A 26,068-nucleotide genomic window follows, 5' to 3' on the forward strand; every position below is an offset into this window, starting at 1 on the left:
AGAACTCTAAGAGAATAAATTTGTTTTAAGCCACCTAGTTTGCCATACTTTATTACGACATCCCTAGAAAACTAATAGTCATGAAAAACACAAGATAGGTAATAATAACATGCTGTAGTTTCAAAATCGTTTCGCAAATTTAATCTCAGTTGATCCTCAAACTGCCTTCTGAGATGTGACAGTTTGCAGATATGAAAATGGATGTTCGGAAGTATTAGAGACTTGCCAGAAGGTGGAAGAAATAGAATTTGAATCCTAGTGAAGGGTCCTGTTCAAACACTCTTACTCTATTAAGCAAAATGTTTCATCATCATCCACTCTTTTTGAAGTTTCCTTCCCCATTGCCATTCCAACTTTATCCTCTTACCTCTGGCAACTTGCTTTCAGGAAGATGATCAGTGAATTCTACTAACACCACATTGTCCAAACTTATGCAGTGTCCAACCTTAACTCTTATTCTGTTAAGATCTTACCCTTGTAGGGAAGTTCAGGTATCTACAGAAGGTAAGACAGACATACTGGAAAAAAAACAAGTCATTCCTCTTCTTATAGTCTTAGAGACAAGGCAGAGACCTAGCCCAATAATTCGTTTCCATGGCAATTCCAGCAGGAAAAAAAATAGAACTATGAAATGATAGAGTTGTAAACCATCTACATTACAGAATTCCTACTGTGTGCGCATACTGGCACAGAGTTACTAAATTTTCTCCGGTTACACAGCTCCTCAGTTAAACAGGAATCCTTGGTCCAGTGTTCTTTCCATTAAACCACCTCGACTGTTAATACATAGATTTGTAGATGCTATTTTAATTGCTTTTTTTTTTGGATTAAAATGAAAACTTTCAGCGGAATGACTACCAAATAGAAGTCCGTACGTATTATTTTTCTAAAGCATAATTAGTACAGGCTTTGAAACCACAAAGTCTTGGAGTCCAATCCTGGCTTTGCTGTTGGGGCTCTGCCAACGTTTATCTCTGTTGAGCATCGGTTTGCACAGGTAGGAAGATAACACCTATTCTCTGTATTTCTTGAGAAGCATAAGTGATAAGCATAACCTGACACAGCAAATGTTGCCCCAAGACTGCATAAATCAAAATTTTTGTGCTTTCGTCTTCCACCAGTGCCCTCCCGGTGACCAGAGAGGTGTCCACAGGCAAGCAGGGAAAACCTTAAACGCAGTTGCCACTTGGGGGCGTGTCCGGCTGGAAGGACCAGAGGTCGGCTCCGCCCCACTTAGGGAGGCCGATGCGCCTGATCGCTTCCGCCCACCTCGTCCCCCGCACTCCCCGCGTCCAGATTAGCGGCGGCCCGCACATCTCCTCTCCCCTAGTCCAGGGCACGGGAATGCCTGAGAGAATGTGCGTCCGATGCGGAGTGAGGCACAGCCTAGGACAGCCCAGGGCCGACGCGCCGCGGCCACGTGAAGCCCCCGCCGACGCCACCACCGGCTCGCCGTCGCCCCGTCGCTGGCCGCGCCCCCTAAGAGCCGAGGTCCGTCGGCTTCTGCGTCCGCGATCCACTTCTTACGGCCTGGTAGACGGCCTGGTTTACTACCATGCCGCTGTACGAGGGCCTGGGGAGCGGCGGCGAGAAAACGGCGGTCGTGATTGATCTGGGAGAGGCCTTTACCAAGTGAGTGGCCGCGGCGCCGGCTGCGGTCGTCCCCAGGGTAGGGCGGGTGGCCGAAATCCAATCCTCATCTCAGGTTCGCGGGGCAAGCGTCTCCACTTTCCCCACTCCAGCACCTCCTCAAATGATGGCCCCTATTATGTCCAACGTGGGCGATGCGATTCCCGAGGATCTGGTGATGAGGTCAAGTTCTGAATCCTAGGGAGGCCCAGAAGATTCCGGAGAATTGCCTTCGCCGCCGCTTCGGGTTGTTACTCCAAACCGACCAGACCCTTTGGGGTCACCAGTGCAGGGAGTGACAGCGATGACCTGGACCCTGCTTTGTCTAGGCTTGGCGGCTTAGGAAGCCAGCAACGAATTGTAAAGCCAGATGACGATCTTCATCATTTAACACCGAATGGAGCTTCTGTTGGTGCTGGAAATCCAGATATGTTTTAAGATGTGGCCATTGCTCTCCAAGAGTAGTAGGAAGCCAAATTAGGGAGACTAAACAGATTAAGAAGTGAAACTCCATAGATGAGACTCAGGAGATTGTGCCCCGCCCCCCAGACTCTTAGATTAGGAAATTTAACATGTTTTAAACGGCGACAAACGTATGGCGTAGATTCTTTTGACGACTGAATGAAAGCCACGTATACACAAACCTTAATATATTTGCACAGATTCAGGGATTGGCGGACCATCATAGTGGTCCTTGGACTCCAGGTTGAGAGCCCTTGTACTAGCTAGGCTCAAGAGAGAGAAAGTGACAGCTAAAATTTCATCTTAAATATATTTGAAATAGAAACATTTGAAAATATATAAAATCAAAATAATGTTTATCATACAGTAAGTATTTAATAACTTTGTTGAATAAGTGGTCAAAAGAGCCTATTTAAGAATTGGAACTCAGGTGCACCGGAATTGAATTAAACATAGTCCTTGGTTCATAACATTCACTTACTGTTCTATGCAAGATCTTCCCTTATTTGTATTTTCTTATTTATGTTTAAAGGTTTATTTCAGTAGCATAGTAAATGCCTTTAGGCTGACACTCAAAGATAATTACATTGGCTATGTTGAGAAACTGAGAAGCAGAAAGCTACCATAGAGGAAGATGATTATTGACAAAGACAACAGGAGGGTGATAAGTCAAATTTATGAAGTAAAAGAGGAATCAAAGTTGGTGAGTGAATTGCATCCTAGGAAATTTGAGGTGCACTGTGCACGTAAACATGGAAATGTGACTAGTAGAAGATGGAGTGAGCTATCTGGGAATAGGAGAAGAGCAGTACTGAAAACTAGACAGGACAAGAAAAGATAATGTTAAGACTAAACTGGTGATCGTTTTTTAGCAACATTTTAAGCAAAATTTTATTTTACTAACATGAAACATGGAAATATCTAAATACTCAAGAGAGAAAAGTTTTTTAAAAGGATGAAATACGCAGTTTTTAAAATGATAGCCATGAAGACTGTAATGTGGGTAGAAGCTTATATGAGTTCATGATGTATGTACTGTGATTATAACTATGTTAAATATGCATAATTTAAAAAATAGACTGAAAGGAAACATCAGTATAGAAGCTAGTATATTAGAATGATGGACTTATGAGTAACTTATATGAATTAAGTGACATGATATAGTACAGAGCCAGGATAGAGCCAGGATCGTGAGACGTGTTGCCTAAAATTCAGGTGAGGGTGGCTCCATAGTGTAGTGGTTAGCACGTCTGCTTTACATGCAGAAGGTCCTGGGTTTGCGCACCAGGTGGAGCCATGGAGCCATACCCCTGGGTGCACCAGGCCCCTTGAGTGTGCCCGGGGTGCCAGGCCCTGGGTGTACCAGGCCCCAGGTGCATGCTGCGAGCGTGTGGGAGGAGACACCCACCTTCAGGGAGAAGGGAGCTAATTAAAGAGGGAAAAAATAAAATTCAGGTGAATTAAAAACTGGAAATAAATAAATGCCCTAAAACAGTATCCGGCTTTATGTCAGTATTGCTAATTTGAAACATTGTTTTTTACCTTTGATAGACAGTTATGAGTAAGTGGTATTAACTTTTCCTTAGGTTTTTTTTTTTGTCTCTTTGAATGCATCAGAGATGTTTCCAGTTTTTGTGACTACTACTTTTAAATAGATACAGAAAAACTTGTTTCTGTGACATATATAAAATGTTATAAGTATTTCAATTTTATATTTATTTGCAGGTGTGGATTTGCTGGAGAAACTAGTCCAAGATGCATAATTCCTAGTGTGATAAAAAAAGTTGGCATGCCTAAGGTATTTTTTAAAACAAATTAGCAAAATAAATACTGTACTGTAAAATGTTTTAAAATGTGACTTCAAATAAGATAATTTAGAATAATACTGAATATATAACTTATGACTATAGCCCAAGAAAAAATTTTTTAGTCTTTATTGTTTGTTTTCATACCATAAAATTCACCTGTTTTAAGTGTACATAATTCTGTGATTTTTAGTAAATATATTAAGTTCTGTAACCATCACCACAGTCCAGTTTTAACACATTTTTGTCATCCCAATAAGATCTGTAATGCCCGTTTACAGTTAATCCCCAATCCTACCTCCAGCACACCACTCATATTCTTTCTGTCTCTAAAGATTTGCCTTTGTTGTATATTTTATGTAGATGGAATTATAATATCAAGAGAAAATTTTTAATCTTAGTAAAATAATTTTCTGAGCTTTATAACATAGAATAACTTTTTCTGACCCTTTTCAAAATATAAGCCAGGTCTTCAGTCCTTTATCTGTAATTCCAGAATCCAAAGAACTATGAAAAACATTTTTTAAAAGATAGTTTCTTTTCAAAGCTAATTTGACAGATTAGGAATTATAGAACAACAGTAATTTTGAATGCCATAAAATTCACCTATTAAAATCAGATGTCACCTAGGAAGACCAGATGCTGTAGGCATAAAAAATAATAAAATAAGGATTGTAAGCCGACAAGGTCCTTGCAATCCTTGAGGTCAACCCAGGGTTGCCTCGCCTAAAAAAAAAAAAAAAGATGTTTCTACTGTAACTTAATATTTGCATTCTTGAAAAACCTAGTTTTGATCATAAAAACAGGCTTTTGGAAAAACTAGCATTGGAGCAGACCACATAAAACCCATATAACTTTGTAATCAGAATGCTAGCAAAAATTGATCTGTCAGGAAAAAAATTGGAATAGCTTTGGCTTGCAACTGAATGTGGCTAGAGGCTCTCTTGAGGATATTTCTTAAATAAAATGAAATAATGGATTGAAAATGTTGGTCAGTGGGTGCTAAGACAATGCAGATGGAAGTGAGCTCTGAGCCAGCCAGTGTGCCTCTTGTAAAGGTTGGACCAAGAGTAAATTCAGCCCAATAGTTATGAAAGGGTCCCTCTGGGAAGGGAGCCTCTGGTACATAGGGTCATATAAACTTTTAAAAATAGATCTGAAAGGATGCTATCTGTGCAGCCACAGAGTTGATGACTTTCTTTTTCTTGGTGAAGGCAGTCACTGTTATAATTTTAGCTCGTCTTTCCTAATATGAACTAATACAAATTTCACATTAATACAGGCAATATTCCCTTATTTAACAACTGAATATGAGAATATTTTGTTTTATAAAAGCACATGTAGCAGAAGAGACTAGTACATGAGTTTATATTTGGTATTGGGATGCATCATTAAGATCAACATGTGAAATACATTATCAGAAATCTTTTTAATTATGCTTGATTAGGAAATCATTTTAACTGATTTCAAAATTTTCTGCAAATCCTAGACAAGCCAGAAATATAGTAGATATTTGTAGTATGGTATTCAAGGTGTGACGGAAGTTCCTGTCTTCATTGTTCTCGTTTTGCTTTGTAGTCATTGGCGTTACTGTGTTAGTAGGTAGATTACTAGATCGATCCTGACTGGACTTAAAACTTTTGCATTCTTATTGGCACTTTTCTTAGAGATTTCAGCTCTTTATCTTAAAAAGACAGATATATGTAAAGATTAATCTATATTCAGCCATGCATGATTGGGAACCTTCTTGAAGCTACATAAAATCAGGAAAGCTGATGGTCTTTCCTTTAAAAGAGTAAATGAAGAGAGTCTGACAGTGATGCATCAGAGTACTTATAGCTTTCTGAAGATTATAAGTAAAGCTCTTGTTATATATTATTTTTGACTTGTACTGTTGGTTTGGTAGTGTTTGCATATACTGCTTTAGTGCTAATGGTGTATGTTTTCATTTTTACTACACATATTTATGAGCTATATACTTTGAGCTTAGCCCCATATCAATTGAAGGAAGATATATCATAAGCAAGCAAGCCAGAAATAGTTATTGTCCTGTGGAGCTTGCAAACTAACAGGAAGGTAGACACTGTACAAGTCATTAAGTGGGGCAGTGTTAAGAAAGGAAAAGTATCCATGCTTTGGGAGTGATTAAAAGCCTTCGATGCTTTTGAATAGATGCTGATTTTTATCAGTCCTGCCAAAATTACAAGTCTAATGGAGGAAAAATGCAAATGAGTATAGCTCTTTACTTCCTTGTGGACATACTTTTATCACCACAAACAAAAAAAATCCATCATTTTGGACATGCCAGTTCTTAAGGATTCCTAATGTAAGTGATTAATCAACATTTAATATTTGCATTTATGCTCAATACAAATTGCTTTTGATGTATTACCAGAAAGTGCATTAGTAAAAATAAATGTTTTAATGTGAGATTATTTTATTATAAATTAATATGTTATTTTAATTTTTTATAGCCTATCAAAGTTGTTCAATATAATATCAATACAGAAGAATTATATTCCTACCTAAAGGAATTCATCCACATACTGTATTTCAGGTAGGATGCAATTCTCTTTGTTTTTCTCCCCAGCTTTTGTGATTAAATTTTCCTGATGCCCGTCATAGTAATATTTGGATGTATTACATCTGATAGAAAAAAAAGGTTGACTTCCAATGCTACTTTTACTTGCTTATTTTCAGCCTTTTCCAAATATATTTGAAGACGTGAAAACTGGCAAGCATAAGGAGATAGTGAAAACAAATCAAATATCCATTAATAAAGGGGACTGGATAATTAAATTGTTGTACATCCGTATAACGAAACATACAGACATTAAAAAAAGAGTTCTGTATCTTTATGTACTGATACAGAAAGGTGTCTTAGATATATTGATAATTGAAAAAAGCAAGTGGCAGACCAACATCTATGGAATGACTATTTCTGTTAAAATATATACCTGGACATATACAATAATAAAAATATACAAAATGCTGTAAGTGGTAGTTTCTGGATAATAGAAGTGGAAGGTATTTATTCTTTCCAAGTTATAAACTTCTATAATATTTGGAGTTTTGTGAGCATATATTACTTTTATAACCTAAAAATAAATGTCTTCTTAATCGTTCCAGGTATTCATAGTAGGCTGTAGTTTTTGTTTTCTGAGACAAATGAGTTAATAGATGTGAAGTTCCTGACACAGTGCATGGAATGTAGTAAGAGGTCAGGAATGTTATCTTTCCTGGGTAATAAAATAAAGATGTCTTTTTGCCATAAAGAATCTTAAGCTAATATAGTATAGTTTTTCTATTATTAAACAAATTGCATTATGTACTAAAATAAATACAAACTTTTATTTAGCTTTGAAAACAAAACTTACTTTTCAGGCATCTGTTGGTGAATCCCAGAGACCGCCGAGTTGTGGTTATTGAGTCAGTACTATGTCCTTCCCACTTCAGAGAGACACTCACTCGTGTTCTTTTCAAATATTTTGAGGTACTTATTTTTTATCTTGTTTTGGGTATGTACTCAAAGCTTAAACTAAAAGGTCCTCATTTTATTTCCTTTATTGTAAATACTACACAGTACATTAATGGAACCAGATAACAGAGTAAATATAAGCCTCTTCAAATTGACCATTTATTTTCTTTCTTTGTATGGTTATTTCATGCATAATTTGCTTTTCATCCACTGCTTAGATAATCGAAGATTTCTTCTTTATGATGTTTCTGTTATGTATTTATTTTAATATAAGTTTTTCTATTTGGAAACTTTTTTTCCCCCGCAGATTTAAGGAGTATATTATGTGCTGTTGAGTTTTTGATGTATTTCTTCCAGGTCTTTCTAGATTTTATTGTTTAGTTATGCTAATTGTTCTAAATTCTTCAATTCTTTCACTTTAGATTTTTAAGTTCTTAAATGGACTATTCAGATGTTTCCCTTAGACTAAGTAGGCAGTGCTAGGAATAACTTTCATCTTGATATTAGTAATATTTTTTGTAACTTGCACTTCATAGGGGTCAAAATTATTTTAAAGACCAAAATTATGACTTAAGATTTTACATTTCATATTCTACAAAAAGATCATGCAGAAAATATTATTTAAATTTTTAAAAAAATTTCTGCTTTAGGATTTTTCAGCAAGAGAAACTAGAAGATTGTATAACATGTGTATAGTACAAAAAATTAAGCACATATAAATTTATTTTTCATATATTCTACTGAACTCAAAATATATCAGAAATCACAATGTCCTTAAGCGATAAGGGCAGTTAATATATCTGAGTTATAGTTTAATAAGACAGAGAAACAAGTTACATATCCTCCAGTATATACTGATATCATAGATTTAGAAATTTGGTTTGTATTAGGGAGAACACAAAATAAAACAAGAAGTTGTTTCAGCTCTTATCTGAATAAAATAGATGGTTCTCTATATTTATACTTAGAGTTTTAGTTGTGTTTGTGTATCCTTATCTCATATATGACTAGAATACCTGCTATATCTACTTAGATAGGGGAAATATAGCCATTATTTTATTTGCCATTTGGTTATGATAGACTTTCATATTTTAATTGACTAATTATCTGATATTCGGATTGTCACCAGATCTGGCAAATTCTCACCAAAAAATGTCACACAAAGCTAAAAAAATTTTGTAGTTCTTCAATTTAATTTTAACTGCTATGTAAAATGTTTTAAAAATATAGTTCATAGTACAAACTTTGTGAATAAAGACAAGAATTCTTTTTCCGTATGTTCTGTATTTTCATTTTGATATAACGGCATCTCTTTATTAAGTTTAGCATTTTTCTCCAAATCTGTTTCTGAACCTCTTTTTTTTCCCCAGCTTTATTGAAATATAGACAATTGGTTGCTCATATTTACATTGTACAATTCAATCAGTTTTTCCTAATTATAGTTGGCATACAATAATATATTAGTTTCAGTTGTACAGCATAGTGATTAGAGATCCATATAACTCGCAAAGTGGTCACCCCACTAAATCCAGTACCCCTCCTCCCTCTTACATATTTATTACAACATTGTTAACTTTTTCTTATGCTGCACTTTATATCTCCATGACTATTTTGTAACTATCCATTTGTGCTTCTTAATCCCTTTGCCCTTTTTTGCCGTCCGCCCAACCTTCCTCCCATCAAGTAGCCCTCAAAATAGTCTCTGTATTTATGAATTGATTTCCATTTTTGCTATTGTTATTATTGTTGTTGTTGATTTTGATTTTTAGATTCCACATGTATGTGAAACCCTGCGATACTTATCTTTATCTATCTGACTTATTTCATTCAGTGCTAGGTCCATGAAGGTAATATCTTTTTCCATCCCCTAGGTCCATGAAGGTAATATCTTTTTCCATCCCCTTCCTTTTAGTCTGTTTATATCTTTTAATCTGAAGTGAGTCTCTCATAGGCAGCATTTGTAGGGGTCTTTTTTCTTATCTATTCAGCCACTCTGTCTTTTGGTTGGAGCACTTAATTCTTTTCCATTTGAGGTACTTGTTGATAGGAATTTAGTTATTACCATTCTTTATTCATATTTTCGATCCTTGTTTTTCTTCTTAAAGAAGTCCCTCCAACATTTCCTGTAATTCTGGTTTGGTGTTGATAAATTCCTTTAGCTTATTTTTGTCTGGGACGCTCTTTATCTGTCCTTCGACTCTAAATGATAGCTTTGCTGGATAAAGTATTCTTGGTTGTAGATCCTGGGTTTTCATCATGTTGAATATTTTGTGCCAAGCCCTTCTATTCTGCATAGTTTCTTTTGAGAAAACAGCTTCCAGTCTTAGGGATGCTCCCTTGTAGGTAACTAACTGCTTTTCTCTTTTAAGATTTAACCTTCGGCATTTTAATTATGATGAGTCTTGATGTAGGCCTCTTTGGGTTCATCTTTTTTGGGACTCTCTTTTGAGCTTCCTGGGGTTGTATGTCTATTTCCTTCACTAGGTTAGGGAAGTTTTCTGTCATTATTTCTTCAAATAGCTTTTCAACTTCTTGTTTTCCTTCAGGTACCCCTATGACATGAATCTTTTTACATTTAATTGTGTCCCATAGGATCCTTAAATAGTTATTATAGTCTTGGCTTCTTTTTTCTTGCCATTCTGATTGATTGTCCTTGGCTTCCTCATCCTCTATATCGGTGGTTTGATCCTCTTCTTTACCCACTCTGTTTATTCCTTCTAATATATCTTCATCTCAGATAATGTGTTCTTCATTTCCGACCAGTTCCCTTTCATAATTTCCATTTCCATTTTTATGTTGTTAAAGTTCTCACCGAGTTCATCTACACTTCGTCTTAAGTTCATTGAGCATGTTCATAACCAGTGTTTTGAACTCTGCATCTATTAGATTGCTTGACTCCATTATTCCTGGATCTCTGTTCTATTCTCTCTTATGGTTTCTGCTTCTTTGTCTTCCCATTTTGGCTGCCTTTTTGTGTCTTTTTCTGTGTACTAAGCAAAGCTCCTGAGTCTCCTGGTCTTATTAGCATGGCTTTGTGTAGTATGTGTCCTGTGGCACAGTCCTGAGAGGGGTTCAGCCGCAGGCCAAGTTTAGCCCCAGCTTGTGCCCCTCCAGGGCCACCTGTTAAGAGTCAGCAAACAATCCACAGATGCTGTACTTATTGTTGCCTCAAGAAACCACTCCAGAAACTGGGCCAGCTGCCATCAGTGTGAGTCTTGGTGCTGCTCAGCAAGGAGCACCTGACTTGCTGAGGACACAACTGTATGTGGCTTTGGTAGGACCACGAGTTGGGGAAGATGGAGCTTTAGGGAAACCTCTAGTCAGAGTGACCTCTGTTACCCAGTTTGATGACGTCTCAACTATGGCACTGCTGTGTCTGCACATGGGGGTGGGGAAGGCTCAACAGAGGACCAGTGCATACCGCCGGCACTTCTGCCCAGGAGAGAGCTTTGCCTCTGGCCCACACTCTGACAACTCATTGTCCCCCTGTAAGTCCCTGGTGCTCCGTCGTGTAGCCGACCCAGCACTGGTGCGCAGAGCAAGCAGGTCTGTCACTCTGAAAGTCTGCTCACAGACATGTCCCTGTCTGTAGCTGCCGGCTGCTGCTGCCACAGCCTCTGTCTCACTCAGCTACTTGGGACTGGGCAGTGTCATGTCTTCGCCCGTCCTACGTCTTACTGTTGGAAGTTGATTATTTCTCTCTCTGGTTGTAATGCTTCTGTTCATCTAGATTCCAGGCTACTTTGCTTGCTCCTTGCTCTGTGTTTCTGTCACAATTTTGATTTGGTTGCCAGAGGGATGAACAAAGCCTCTATCATCTACGCCATCCCCCCGACCTCGCTCTAGACTTCTTCTTTCATCCCTTTCAGTTTTCTCTCCAAAAGAGAGAGAACAAGAATTAATAAAAATATTTCATAATTGTCATTTTGGTTAAAATAATTCAGAGAATTTAAAGACTGTTGTTATTTATTACAATATATTTTAATTATGTGTAAATTCAAATCAACGAATTAGTTCTTAATTTAATGCGATGAAACGGTTGACTAGGTATCATAATATAAATAAATATAATGTTTCTGTGAATTTTTTCAAATATATTTGAAATGTGAGGGAAACACCCTCAACTACTGACACTCATTCTAGTTTTGTTGTTTTCTAGGTTCCCTCTGTCTTGCTTGCTCCAAGTCATCTGATGGCTCTTCTGACTCTTGGGATAAACTCTGCCATGGTCCTGGATTGTGGATATAGGGAAAGCCTGGTGTTACCTGTATCTTTTTTGTGAAGCAGCTAATTTTGCAATTTTTACTCTTTAAGATAATTAGGCTTATTACCAATGGTTTTTTATTGCATCAGTCTATTTTGGATTACCATGTACAAATATGAATTACCATGTGGAAAAAATTTACAGAATTGTAAGCCTTAAATTTATTTTTTATGGAAATTATTATTACAACTTAGTTCCAGTATATACTTCAGGGATCAGACCATGAATATTATGTTCAGTTTTTAAGAGGAACATCAGCTAATTAAGGCATGTCAAAGAGTTGACTAGAAAGTCAAGTTCTAAGAAAAGATCTTATGGAGAGTAGAGAAACAGATATGAGAAAGTTAAATCAAGAAAAATTAAAACTTAATAGTGACGTGTAATCTGTCTTTAGACAGCTTGCTGTGGAATATTGAATACATATTTTTTCTGTCTCCAGAGGCTGTCATGGAGGCAAAATGGCATAGGGGTTATGAGTTTGGGTTTTGGAATCAAATACACACATAAGTGTAAATTTCAGCTGTGCTTCTTACTAGTATTATGCTGCTCGAGTAGGATAATCTCTTTGGGCCTCAGTTTCCTCATCTATAAAATGGGAATTATAATAATTTCCCCTCATAGGGGTGTTGGGTGACTTGAGTGAGGTAATGTTTATAAAGTGTTTTTACCAAAGGACTTGGCACATAGTAACTTGCTCAGTAAGAATTATTGACTATACATTGGTACATTCCTTGCTATTAGAAGCATTTAAGCACAGTATAGGTAAATATATCTCAGAAATATTACAGTAGGCATTGCTACATTGAAAAGGAGGTCAAAATACGTAAATGGAAGACTCTTGGAATTTTGAGATCTATATGTATAGTGGAAGAAATACTTATGGGAGGGAAATCAAGACTCATTGGCTCCTAAGGAACTAAATTAGGCCATAGCTTTTTAAATATAAAGTATTTTGTGTAAGTCTTGTAACCACTGCAATGTAAGTATTACTATATAAATGAGAAGATTGAAAGTTTGGATAGATAGTTGACCCAAGGTCATATAACCAAGGTATATACCCATATTTGTCTCCAAAGCCTATGCTTTTACTAGTATACTTTTTTCCTTGTCATAAATATACCTACAGAACATCAGCAAAAATAATATATAAAAAAGGTAGCAAACTCACAGTACAGTATCGTGCACTATCCTGTCAGCTATGTCTAATAGAAATACAGTGTGAGATATGTGTAATTAAAATTTTTTCTAAGCTACAATTTTAAAAAATGCAAATAAGATGAACTTTGTATATTTTATTTAACCTAATATATTCAAAATATTATTTGAATATACAATCAGTATAAAAATTGTAATCTGATATTTTATAGGGGCTTTTTTTGTACTAAGTCTTCTAAATTTGATGTGAAGTTTATTCTTATAGCACATCTGAATTCAGACTAGCCACATTTCAGGTGCTCAATAGCCACATGTGGTCAGTGGCTACTTTATTGGACACCCCAGCACTAACTAATGAATTGTGTGTGTGTGTGTGTGTGTGTGTGTGTGTGTGTGTGTGTGTGTGTGTGTGTTTAACTTTTTTTTTTTGGAGTAGAGTATGGAAAAAGACTATTTCTCTGTAACTTTTGAAAATAAGAAGTAAGAATTTTCTGATTTAGAACAGTAATGCAGAAGGGAAGGAAAATAACAAGGAAACCACTTTTATCTCCTAAAATAGTAATACCCTTGACTACACTATAGATTTATGAAGGAATCCCAGTACTGAATTGTTGGGGAGCACTCCCCCTAGGAGGAAAAGCTCTTCACAGGTGAGTTTCTTGGAATTTAGCACATTTGCTTTACTTGTGTCACAAAAACATGCAATTTTCTGACAGTGATCAATAAAGGATTTGTAACATGGACATTTAACGTTATTCCATTCAACAGTATCTTTTAGTGTATTCATCTTTTAAGGATAAAACTACTTAAAGCATCAAAGTACATTAGGTAGTAAAAGTATTAAATAAGAAAAAGATGTTATTTATAGTATTTTAATTCCAGTAAATTTTTTCCCTTCAGGGAGTTGGAAACTCAACTATTGGAACAATGTACTGTTGACACAAGCGCTGCTAAAGAACAAAGCCTTCCCTCTGTGATGGGTAAAGTCATTTAAAACTATTGTAAGAGTTTGCATTCCCTTTTCATTCTTCAACTCACATTTTTAAACCCTATTGCATAGTTATTCTCTTTTCCCCCACATCTCTCTGACGACATTGCTCTAATTATAACTTATTGAACTCTTAATCACCAAATCTAGTAGTTTAATCTTTTCTAGAACTTTTGACATTGTGGATTATCATGTGCTCTTGACATATCTCTTCCCTTGGCTTTCAGGTATACTGTTGATTCTCAAATGTATCGTTGGGCCTGACTCTTCTAAACATGATATTCTGTTTCCAACTGGTTATTAGATATAAACTAGGCATATCTCTAAGCAACTCAAACTTAAGACTTTCTAAAGTGAACACATTATCTCTTCTTCCAAATTCATTTCAGCAACTTATTCTTAAGTTTCTGTCTTTCTTGATGCAAATTATTTCATATAAATCAATCAGAATATGTTTATATGTTTAACAATGGGTTAAAAATTCTGAGTTTGGGAGATTTTGTACTTAGGTTAGAAAATTTGTTTCCGAGTCTTATTTGGAAAACAAGATTTTTAGCAACAAAATCATGTATCCAAACATCCATCTTCCAAAAATTGTTGTTACCAAAGATTCTTAATATAGATTTCTTTGAATAGGTACTTTCTCACTCATTATTTAAAATGTCACCTTTACCTCGAAGGAGAAAATTAAAAGTCTGCATATGATCCTTTTAAAAATATGTATTAAGTTACCATGTTATTGACAGTTATTTATTATCACAGGAAAGATAAACAAACTTGAAACTTCACTTTTTGTAAAAAAAAAAATAATAAGTCATGTTTAAGCCCTACATTTCTAAGTACCACGAGATAACTACCTGTTATGTAGAAAAGGTAATTTCTATCTAATACCAGTTATTCTACTATATTTTTAAGATCTCTTGTTTTTATCAAATTATGAATATGTGACATCCTATAGCACTTTGTACACATCTGGCTTCAACTTCTGTGCTTTGGCTGGACTCCGAATGATGAATTTTCTTCTCTAAAAGCAAATTTAATTTTTCTGTTTGGCTTTAAAAAAAATTATAGCACTTACAGTTTTAAAAATTTTGCTGAAATGGAAATGTGAATGCAATTTAAGAAACTTTTTTCTTATTAAAGTTATATAGTTCTAAATAAAATTTCTGTTTTAGGTTCAATTCCAGAAGGTGTCTTAGAGGACATTAAAGGTAAACTAAGTTCCTATTTATGTCCCTTCCATCCTTGGTTTGGGGGCATGTGTTTAAAAATATTTACACAAGTATAAAATATATTAAATTCGTAATGTAATATCCTGAAATATTTAACATATAGGCTATGGAATAATATAAATAAAATTTTAAGTTTTCTTCAGATTTATGTAAGCTTTTGGCTTTATTTACAATGTGTTATTGAAGAAACTTCTCAATTGCAGATATGGTATATAGGGTTAATAGGGAATTAGTAGTTTCCACAGTATGAAATAACAGTTAAATTGCTCAAGAAAGCCACTAGTTTTTTTTGTGTAGTTTTTTTACTCTGGCTTTGAAAATCCATTTTTATAAGGTCAGTCATTTTATTGACTTCAGAAATTCTACATTTGGAGCCAAAGTATATTGGATTCATTTTAATAAGATATATTACTTGTCCTTTGCTAGAGTGCATTTTTGATTCACTAAAAGGAAAAGCATTTAAAATATAATTCAGTGTTCCAGTATTTTGATTCACTAAAAGGAAAAGCATTTAAAATATAATTCAGTGTTCTCCAATACTGAGAGTGTTATGTAAAATTAATATTCTAGAATATTTAATAGAGAATTAGACAGTAATGGATTTTAGAGTTAAATGGACCTTGGAGATAATCTGGTATAGTTGGGGCCCTGAAATATGAAATGATTTGTTTAGTGTCTCACAAAAGGTAGAGTTAGAGCTAGGACTGCAAAATAGCTCTTGCTATTTTGTATATTGTATGGCTTACTTATACAGTATAATTACCTAAAATTTCTTCAATTATTAAAGAGTTTTGTACATGCTTACTGCAGTATCTCAAATAATACAGAAATATCTCAGGTTAAATAATAGGTTCCCTTCCCTTTTTCCAGTGCTGTCCCCCGTGATATAACAATTGTTAACTATTCGGAGTGTTTTTTTCCTTATAGCTTCTTACTTGTGAAAAGATGTTTAACTTTCCCATTTGTCAGGGAAACACATCATATTGGTAAAAATTTGAAATATGGACACCCAGCGTTTGTGAGATTGTGGGAAGATAAATATATATTACTATTAGTAAGGACTGAAGATTAATCTTTAAGAAAGCAATCTAGTATATTTATTAAAATTGAAAGTGTGCATCCCAACTAAGAGGGGAATGTTGAATGAAATTTGATAACTTCATAATAAGGAATACTGTGTAACTATTAGAAAGAAGGGGCTAGTTGTATTGATTTGAAAGGTCCGTAAGCAGTAACAGAAAAAGTATATTATTGAATAATATGTACATTAGAAACCCATTTCTATTAAAACAAATATGCAACATGCCTCTTCTCACACATTATGTTACTTATGTAATTACCTAAGTTTTTAAAAATTATTTTTAAATTCTTAAGTATAATTTATCTATTCTTGGATTTTTAATTCAGTGAATGAATTTGATTTCTATAACCCATTTCCCATTTGCCCTGAGAATGCTCTCTGGCAGTACTTGGCTGCAGCGTTTATCCCAAAATAACTCAGAGATTACAGTCCTAACCTTACCCCTAAAGTTTGCCACGAAATATCTTGCTTTTATTATTATTATCACATCACTCTAGTATATTGATAGTCTTTGAAAACAAATGATGCAAACAAATGATAGCAAGAAGATCCAGAGAGAAACTTGATATTTTTGTGTAGAATGATGTTTTCCACTTTGTGTCATTCCGTGCCTTTGAAATTTACCACACACACACAAAATTATTAAATATTGATAATTGCATAATTTCTGTTACATTAGGATTAAAGATAAGTTCTGTTTAGAAATAACTCCAAGAACAGTTTTTATATTTTATTTTCACATTGAAAACCAGTCAGATTTGCTTCAAAGATTGTGTTCGTGTAAATTAAATTAACTCTGGCAGCGAGCTGCACTTTTTTTTCTAAATGGGAAATAGGTTAAAGAAGGGCACCTTCTTCTGCCAAGTATATAATATCTTGTAGGCTAGGCATTTAACTTGCTTATATAGTTCAAAGGACTTGAATAAAATATAAAATATGTAAGTAACTCGAGCACCTTGCTTACTATCTAGAATATTAGCATATTGTAGATTCTTAAATATACTTTGAATCAGTGAATAAAAATAACTAATATATAAATATATATTTAACTAACATGCTTTGTAAGTAATTAAGTCATAAGATTTTGTGCATTGAACATCAATTTTGTCTCTACTTAAAAAATGTTTTATTCCTTATTTCTGAAAATAATTTGAAACAGCTTGTAAAAGGTGCTTTGCAATAGAAATAATCTTTAAAAGAATAAATATTCAAAGTGCAAAACAAAAAAAAGGTGATATAGTAGAAGGAAAGTGATGGTATTGGGGTATGCCAAGAGGGAAAATATAATCATGCCAAAAACCATAAACTAAGGAGAGCAAAATTTAGTTGGTTTTCACTAATCAAGATTTTAAAAAAAGAATCAGAGATTGATATGTAAGATTGAGATAGAGATATAAGTCAATCTTATTAAAAAAAAAGTTCTCTTTAGTTAGAATAATTACATTTTTATATGCTAAAATTTATTTTTATTATGGTATACTTTATATAAGGAATATCAAGAAAAATAGTTTCCTGAGAAGTGGTTTTCTAAGAAATGTGGTTTTATGGAAGATGAACACGCAACATGTCATAACTCCTTGGTGAATGAAAAAGTTGTTTTATTCATGAATAAATTCTGATAATCTAATTTAAAACAAGGATAGTTTATAAAATTTGAATGAATGGGTGATTAGCATGCTCACTTGAATAATATTGTTTTAACGTTAACTCAGTCACAAACCATAACTAAGCCTCCTTTTCTTTCCTTTAAGTGCGCACTTGCTTTGTAAGTGATTTGAAGCGTGGACTAAAAATCCAAGCAGCAAAATTTAATATTGATGGGAATACTGAGGTAAGTAAAAATAAATATATATTTTTTTTCAGAGGTACACTTGTATACTTATGCTCTTAATATTTATATTTCAGCGTCCCTCACCACCACCAAATGTTGACTACCCGTTAGATGGAGAGAAGATTTTACATGTCCTTGGATCAATCAGGTTAGACCTTAATTTTTATGAGCAAAATAATGAAATAAAATAAATTTTTGGTCTTTTAAAAAATATTTGTGTAATCCTTCAATATTATTAGTAACAATTATGTTTTTCATTTAACCTCGTCATTCATGATTAATTTCATTATTCAATTTTTAATTTTATAAAACTTTAAAAATTATTCTTATTCATCAGAGTAGCTCAGAATTAATTTAATTTATGAAACTAACCATTTTTTGAGGTGGAGAATAAATTAGGATACTTTAAAAGAGTGTTCAGCAGACTTTTTCCGTAAAGAGACAAATGATAAATAGCTTAGGCTGTGGGCCATGTGGTCTTTGTTGCAACTAGTCAGCTCTTCAGTTAGAGTGCAAAATTAGCTATAGATAATATGTAGATAAGTGAGCCTGGCTCCAGTGAGCTTTTGTTCCAGTAAAACTTTATTTGCAAAAACAATGGGCTGGATTTGGCTTGAAGGGCGTAGTTTGCTGAATTCTGTTTTAAAACATTGTCAGAAAGAATGCATTCTTCCAAATATACTGAATCTTTACAACCAGTTAGTAGTAATTTACCTTTTCATTATTTATTTGATTATTCTAAATGATAATGCAGTTTAAGTTGTTCTTCAGGACTTACACAATTATATTGGCAACAATATAATTTTTGTTTATATCCAAACTATAAAATTTGTGTTATAAAAGTTCCATCTGTAAAATATTAGATCAGAAGATACACAGAAAAGAATTATTATGCAAATATTGAAGATCCTATTAGATTTTGAGATAATTAACATAGAGGTTGAGATATTAAGATATGAAAAGATGAACATAAATATACAGATAAAGATGGTAGATTGGGAGAGCAAAAAGTGAGAAAGTAACTTTTTTTGGTAGTGACTTTTTATCATTTTATCTCACATAAGTTATATTCGCTAAATTAATACTTAAATTTTTTTCCTGATTGTTTAATAGAGCCTAGAAGAAAATAAGTGTGTAAGGAAATTCAACTAACATGGCACCTTTTTAGTTACATAATAATAGAGAAGTACATTGAGAATAAAAAAGCCACTATGTCTCACTTTCCAAACCCAATTTACAATTGTTTGCTAACATATTTTTCCTACCCAAAAAAATCTAGTTTCATTGAAACCTTCTAATTAGATACAGTTCAATTTAGTAGTAAATCAGAAGGTCCATTTAAAAGAAAGAACCATTTTTTAAAAATCATATACTAAACATTTTATTTTAATTTAAAATTTATAAATAAGTATTTATTTGCCAGATTTCTTTCCAAGACCCCTTCTTTAAGGATAAGTCTGCTTCTAGAGTTCTAAGTTAAATTTATATAAAAAAGTAATTCATGATTTATGATTTCCAGGGTTTTTTTTTTTTAAATACAGTGAGAACTTAGTTATTTGTGAATTACTCTTGGTACAGAATCCCTCTAGATATTTTCTTCTAGATTTTTACAGTTGTATTAAACATATAAACAGACCTTACAATTATTTTGTCTTTCTAAAGCATTCAACACAGTTCACATAGAAAACACAACTTATTTTCAACCCTAATCTTTTCTTGGTTAAGTAGTAATTGTTAAATTACATAATTTCAATATCAAATCAACCACTAATAAAAGATTTGGAAAAAGAACATTGATCCTTAGTTACCATTTAACTCACCTGGAAGAAGCAGAAGCAAGCAAGCATAGCAGCAAGTAGATGACTAGCCATGAATGTTCAAAGAAATACAGACTTCGGTATACTTTACTGATGAAATGGAGAAAGTTAGCAAGTAAGTTGAGTCTCATGAAGAGAATTTTATGTTTTGAAAAAGATTCAAAAAATTTAAATAGGATGCATGTGTGATTCCAACTTTTTTAATAATAGTGTTTATATATCCATATGTATAGTTACTTTTGCATTGCATTGATCAGGATTCAGTTTGGGTACCAGTTGCACAAACATGAAAATCGTGGCTTCAACAGGATAGAAATTTGTGTCTCATTTAAGAGGAGTTTGTAGTAAGATAGTCCAGAGGTGGTATGACAGCTCCTATTATAGACCCAAACATTTTTCTAGCTATCATCTTTGGGGTATAACCCTGTTCCTTGAGGTCCAGTGTGGTTGCTAGAGTTACAGCTACGATTACATCTGTTTTTCAAGGTAGTAGTCCTAGAAAGGGAAAGAAAAGGTGCTTCCTCTTCTTTTTAAGGAAACTTTTTAGAAGTTCCACATACCGCTTCTGCCTCTATCTTATTGTCTGGTACTTAGGTATGTCTATCTGCAAAGGAGGCTGATAAATAGAGTTTCAACCGGAGTGAGGCATTGTATCTACCTTAAACATGGAGTTCTTTTTTTTATTTTCAAATAATTATAGATTCACAGGAAGTTGCAAAGATAAAAGAGAGAGATCCCATGTATTCTTCACCCACTGTCTCCCAGTGGCTACATAACTATAGTACAGTATTAAAACCAATAAATCGGCATTGGTGTAATGTATAGTTCTGCTTAATTTTATCACAGGTAGATTTTTGTAATCACTGCCACTACAGTAAAGATATAGAACTATTTCACTGCTACAAAGATTTTCCTTATGTAAAAATAAGTTTCCTTTAATTTGAGAACAAACAAAAATGGAAAATGGGTATTTTATTAGGCAACTAATAATGTTTGCCATGTATGGTTTTTAAAAACAAAGAAATTATTTTGGGGAGAGGAATGTTGTTTGTGTTTAAATCTGTTGTATTACTACTGATCTGCTTGTTGAATCTTACTGACTTTTACAGAATTCTTATTTTCTGTTATTAGGTTTAAGGAGATATAACTGGACAAAATATATGTAAATCTATACATATTATAATAATAATTGTAGCTAATACTTAGGGAGTGCTTCCTATGTGCCAGACACTGTTTTATTAACTCATTGAATTCTCACTTCAACACCTGTAAGGCAGGTACTATTATTCTCTTTATTTACAAATGCAAACATGTGTTTTAATAATTATTCTACATTAACATAATACTTAAAATATGTCCATAGAAGTAATGGTATATTCTTCATCATATTATGTGATGCCAACAAAGCACTCTCTGCTTTTAATCTCATCAGAGATTCAGTTGTGGAAATTCTTTTTGAACAAGATAATGAAGAGAAATCAGTGGCCACTTTAATATTGGATTCCCTTATGCAGGTATTTTTATTTTGTAAAATGTTTAAATTTATGATTATAGCCCTTTAGAGAAAGTTTTTAAATGTTATTTTCTGTATTTTTATTTTAGCCATTGGTTACATTTTTTAGCTTTTAAATTTTATAGTTAGTATTACTTTGGCACTAAGATATGGTATCTACAACATTTAAAACTAGGAGTAATAAGTACTATGGACATATCATGCATTTTTTCCATAGCAATGATACCAGATTTTAATTTTATACCTAATGTCGTTTGTAGTTTCATCAGATGCAGGTTTGTGTAGTATTGAATTTTAAATTCCATTGGGTATATGATAACATGTCTCTTTTGTTTAATGACTGTGGAATTATAGAGCTCCATGGAAGATAGGGCTCCCCTCAGAGACTTTTCTGAAAAACGTAACATCAGTGAAGGACTTTAACATTCCTAATTCTTAGAACTGATGTGGAAACATAATTTTTCTAAGAATGTTATCTTCCCACTTGACAACTGTTCTGGATATAATACTATGAGGATAGCACCTTAGAAAAATTAAGTTTCCACGCTTTCCTCACTGAAAAAAGTATAAAAAGTTATTTCTTCTTATGTTGTTTGCTCAACTTAGTCATTCCATCCTGAAAATGAGAATACTCACATACTACCTCCATATGCCCTGTGGAATTTAAAATTCTGTACTATTAGATTTTAAAATCTTAAAGTTATATGAGTATCTGGCAATATTATCATGGTGGTTATATTTACTTCATGAAAAATTCCCTTGGTAAAGACACCTTGCAGTGGCCCCTTTTGTAATACAAATGATCACCTATTCAATTTGTAATGCGTAAGCTGTATATTTTCTTAAACCTAGTCAAGCATTATTTATACAGTTGTGGATAAATCCTTTTTTTCTTTCTCTTTAATAACAGTGCCCAATAGACACCAGGAAGCAACTAGCAGAGAACTTGGTAGTCATAGGTGGCACATCTATGTTGCCAGGATTTCTCCACAGATTACTTGCAGAAATAAGATATTTGGTAGAAAAACCAAAATATAGAAAAGCACTTGGCACCAAGACATTCCGAATTCATACTCCACCTGCAAAGGCTAATTGTGTGGCCTGGTTGGGAGGTAAGAATTTAGTTTTTAAAATTTAATGATTATATAGTAATTGGTTCCTGAATGGTGTAACTAATGGATATATTAGAATAGATGATTCAGTGTTCAAAATTGCCCACTTAATAAATAGAACTATTAACTTTCTTTGATCATCAACTTTTCCTTAAATTATTTTTCAGTATTACATATGTATTTGTCTTGGCATTTGCACTTTGATTTTTTAAAATAAACTTTGTTCAAGTAAAGTCACCCTCATAATAATGATAGTTGTGTACTTATTCCAGTGATGCTACCATTCCTTAAAACATTTGTCTTAATTCCTTCTAAAACTAGTTTGTAAGCCATATAAAAATTGATCTCTTTATAATTATACTTTATTTTTTGTCTGAGTTCATTGAATGTTTTAGAAAATGATAGTTTTATTGAAATAAGGAAATAGCCTAATAAAGAGACTACCTTAAAGAGAAAAGCAGTCATGGATGTGTATATTTGTATACACTCGGATATGTATTTAGTGATGCAGTTACAGCTAATAGGTATCAGGATCATTCAGAGAGAAAAACAAAGTATTGAGATTTAAATGGATGTTGTATTTCTAGTAAAGTAGAATTTTGTCAGAATGTATTTTGATCTAGGACAATGTATTTAGTTACTAAATTATTTTTTAAAGGCTTTCTTGTGGGTCTTTACGAGATCTTCAGCATAAATTCTTAGGGCATTATAATGATGCTTTTTGGGTTTTACAGTGCCATTTTTTTTATTGACTTATAATCTTAGAGCTGTAGCAAAGAAAACTAAGGTTATTACTTACTGTATTTACACAGAGTTGGAACTATTTCCACCACACTCTACCTCACTTGCTTTTAGAGACAGTAATACTTATCATTTTTACTATAATCTACTATAGGCTATTTAATTCAATGGGCTTTAACACAGGAGTTACAGCTTATCCTATTTAAGTATAATCTATAGAACAGCTTAACTGGAATTAATTTGAAGAGTGTGAACATGCATTGCTGAATTTTACCTGTTCTCTTCTATTATATAATGAAGTAGATACACGTGTACATAAAATTTTCTGGTAAAAGTTTTCATCTTAGCTATAAAAATATTTTTACCACACAGGAGCTATTTTTGGAGCACTGCAAGACATACTTGGGAGCCGTTCAGTCTCAAAGGAGTATTATAATCAGACAGGCCGTATTCCTGATTGGTGTTCTCTTAATAACCCACCTTTGGAAATGATGTTTGATGTCGGAAAAGCTCAGCCACCTCTGATGAAGAGAGCATTTTCCACTGAGAAATAAAAGTTTGAATAAAGTCAACTTTGCTTATTTCAAATATCAGATCAATTACAAACAAATTGTACAAAGTATGTAGGATGCTGTTAGAGATGACTTTTGTGGAAGTAAAAGCATTTATGTAATTACTCTTCGCATTAATATTCTCTTGACTTTTCTCTTGTGTAGCTGATGCTTATGAAATTTGTTGTTATATCAAAATATAGTAACGCAATTTAGCTTTAGAACTTTGTTACACAGCTCATTTTTCAAAAAGAATAATAACATAATTCACATAATCTGTCCTGGGCATTAGAGACTCCATTAGTTTCATTATTTTCAGCAACTATTTCATTTAAAGAATAAGTAATATTACCATTACCAGTTATTTCAAATATTAATGTAGGCCTGTTTTTTAAAATCTTTTTGTTTTGGTGTTCATGTATCCATGTTATAATAATGTGCTTTTCCAGAAATGTAGTTGACTCTTTGGACTGAGAATGTTTGGTAGTATAGTTAAGCAATTGTTAAAGAAAGTGTGGAAATGTACACTTTCTAACTCTACAGTTTTTTTATGAACAAAACTACATTTTTAAGAAAAAAGGTATTTCATTTTTATGCAAAGATATTTCATTTTATGTTTTTTTATGCAACTGCTTTATGAACATCATAAAATCTTTCATCTTTTCATGTTTGCTTTTTATCTTCTCAGGGCAGAGATTCTTTGAAATATGTACTTGGTCATTGTTTAATTTTAATTTTTGTTTTTCTTCACTTGTTTTTAATGAACTACCTCTTATGAAATTTTGCTGGTTTCATTCTTTCTAGGTACCTTTGAAGATGGGAATAATACATATGAACACTCATTTCTGAAGACAGAGTAGGAATAGACATTTTCTGGACTATATATCCCAAGTCCATTCTTACGTATAGTTTAATAATTTCGATTGACCTTATCTGGATCCTTCCTAGTTTTGCCATATGCTTTGTGTATTAAAGATACTAATACCAACTAATACTCGAAAGAGCTTATTCCTGCCATTAAGAATAGGAAAGGATTGAATTTTTTATATTAGTGTGTTGTGCATGTTTTACTTTTTAAAATACTTCTAGCTCTATTTTGTCACCGTGTACTACTATTTTAGTGGCCCAGGTCTAAGACTCATTCAGTATATATTGACTGTCTGCTACGTACCTAGTGTAGTTTTAGATACCTTAATGGTACAACAGTAAGACATGAACTTTTATCCTTACGGGTTTCACAGGTCAGAAGTGGATGTGTACACAACCGATGATAAAACCCAGAATGTGATAGGTGCCATAAGGGGTATTAGTGGCTTGTTACCGGTGTAATTCTGACCAGGGAGTCAAGGAAAACTTCAGAGGAGCTTTTTGACCTTGTTCCTGAAGTATGAGTAGAATTTAATAATTGAGGATTAGTCTGGGCTACATGGATCGGATTTTCTACATAATATCTTAAAGCATTTGGCATTGAGATGAGGCACTGCTAATTATAATTTAGGATTAGATTATGAAGTACTTGAAAACAATGGTAAGCCAGTGAATAAAACTATGAAAGTTCAATTTTGCCACCCATTTTCCTAATACATTCTTTCTTAAAAGTAAGATTTCTCTGTCTTCTGTTCCTACCACTTGTCCACAGCACCCTTTCTCCCAAAGTAGTGATCTTTCTCATAACCACGTTAACTGTAACTGAGGCACTTAGAGTTTTCATCTTGTATTTGTTTCTATACAGGTTTTATCTTCCTTTCTGGAATATAAGCTCCATTAATAAACAAAGCCCCTTTATTTCTTAACTTTGAAACCTCCTAGTGGGGTTGCCAGGAATAGATGTACTATAAATTGTCAATTGTATGGATTTACTATTAACATTGTCTTTTTTTAAATAGTAAAAAATTTCTAAAATTCTAGTTTTTATCAAATTTGGATTATGAGAAGTTTTTTTTATCCTCGAATAAGAAATAGGATCTCTGACTGAAATAGAGCTTTATAGCTAGCTATAAGGTGGCAGATACATGGTGGCTGAGGTTGGCAAATGGAAGCCACTATTAAGAGTTGAATTGTGTGCTCCAGAAAGATATGTTGAAGTCCTAACCCCTACTACATGTAAATGTGACCTTATTTGGAAATAGAGTCTTTGCAAATGTAATCAAATTAAGATGAGATCATTGGGGTGGGGCCTAATATGACTGCTGTCCTTTTAAGACGAAAATGCCATGTGCAACAGAGATACACAGGGATGTTAAAACTGAAGGAAAGATTGGAGTTATGCAGCTGCAAGCTAAGGAACATCCAAGTATTGTTGGTGACACCAGAAAGCTAAGAGAAGCATGGAACAGATTCTTTAAGAGAGCCTTTGAGAACATGACTCAGCCCATGGCTTGATTTCAAACTTCTAGCCTCCTTATTCTT

At 33.6% G+C, this 26,068-nt stretch overlaps 1 protein-coding gene across 2 annotated transcripts; it reads left to right on the top strand.

The window, feature by feature from the left end:
* The first annotated feature begins 1,449 nt into the window (after window positions 1–1,449).
* ACTR10 (actin related protein 10) lies at window positions 1,450–24,653 on the top strand. 2 transcript variants are annotated; one of them, XM_039863805.1, is made up of 14 exons: window positions 1,496–1,632; window positions 2,624–2,794; window positions 3,817–3,889; window positions 6,371–6,453; window positions 7,281–7,389; window positions 11,534–11,641; window positions 13,376–13,443; window positions 13,694–13,773; window positions 14,957–14,992; window positions 17,846–17,925; window positions 18,000–18,073; window positions 21,175–21,256; window positions 22,166–22,367; window positions 23,481–23,785. In XM_039863805.1, exons 3-14 carry the CDS (start codon window positions 3,881–3,883, stop codon window positions 23,660–23,662), a joined length of 1,113 nt encoding a protein of 370 aa, XP_039719739.1. In that variant the 5' UTR covers window positions 1,496–1,632; window positions 2,624–2,794; window positions 3,817–3,880; the 3' UTR covers window positions 23,663–23,785. The 2 variants fall into 2 exon arrangements, with proteins under 2 accessions (XP_039719730.1, XP_039719739.1); XM_039863796.1 differs by lacking the exon at window positions 2,624–2,794 and having other exon boundaries at window positions 1,450–1,632; window positions 23,481–24,653.
* The last annotated feature ends 1,415 nt before the right edge of the window (window positions 24,654–26,068 follow it).

Source organism: Pteropus medius, unplaced genomic scaffold (assembly GCF_902729225.1).
Source record: "Pteropus medius unplaced genomic scaffold, Ma_sr-lr_union100, whole genome shotgun sequence".
In the NCBI taxonomy this organism is placed as follows: Eukaryota; Metazoa; Chordata; class Mammalia; order Chiroptera; family Pteropodidae; genus Pteropus; species Pteropus medius.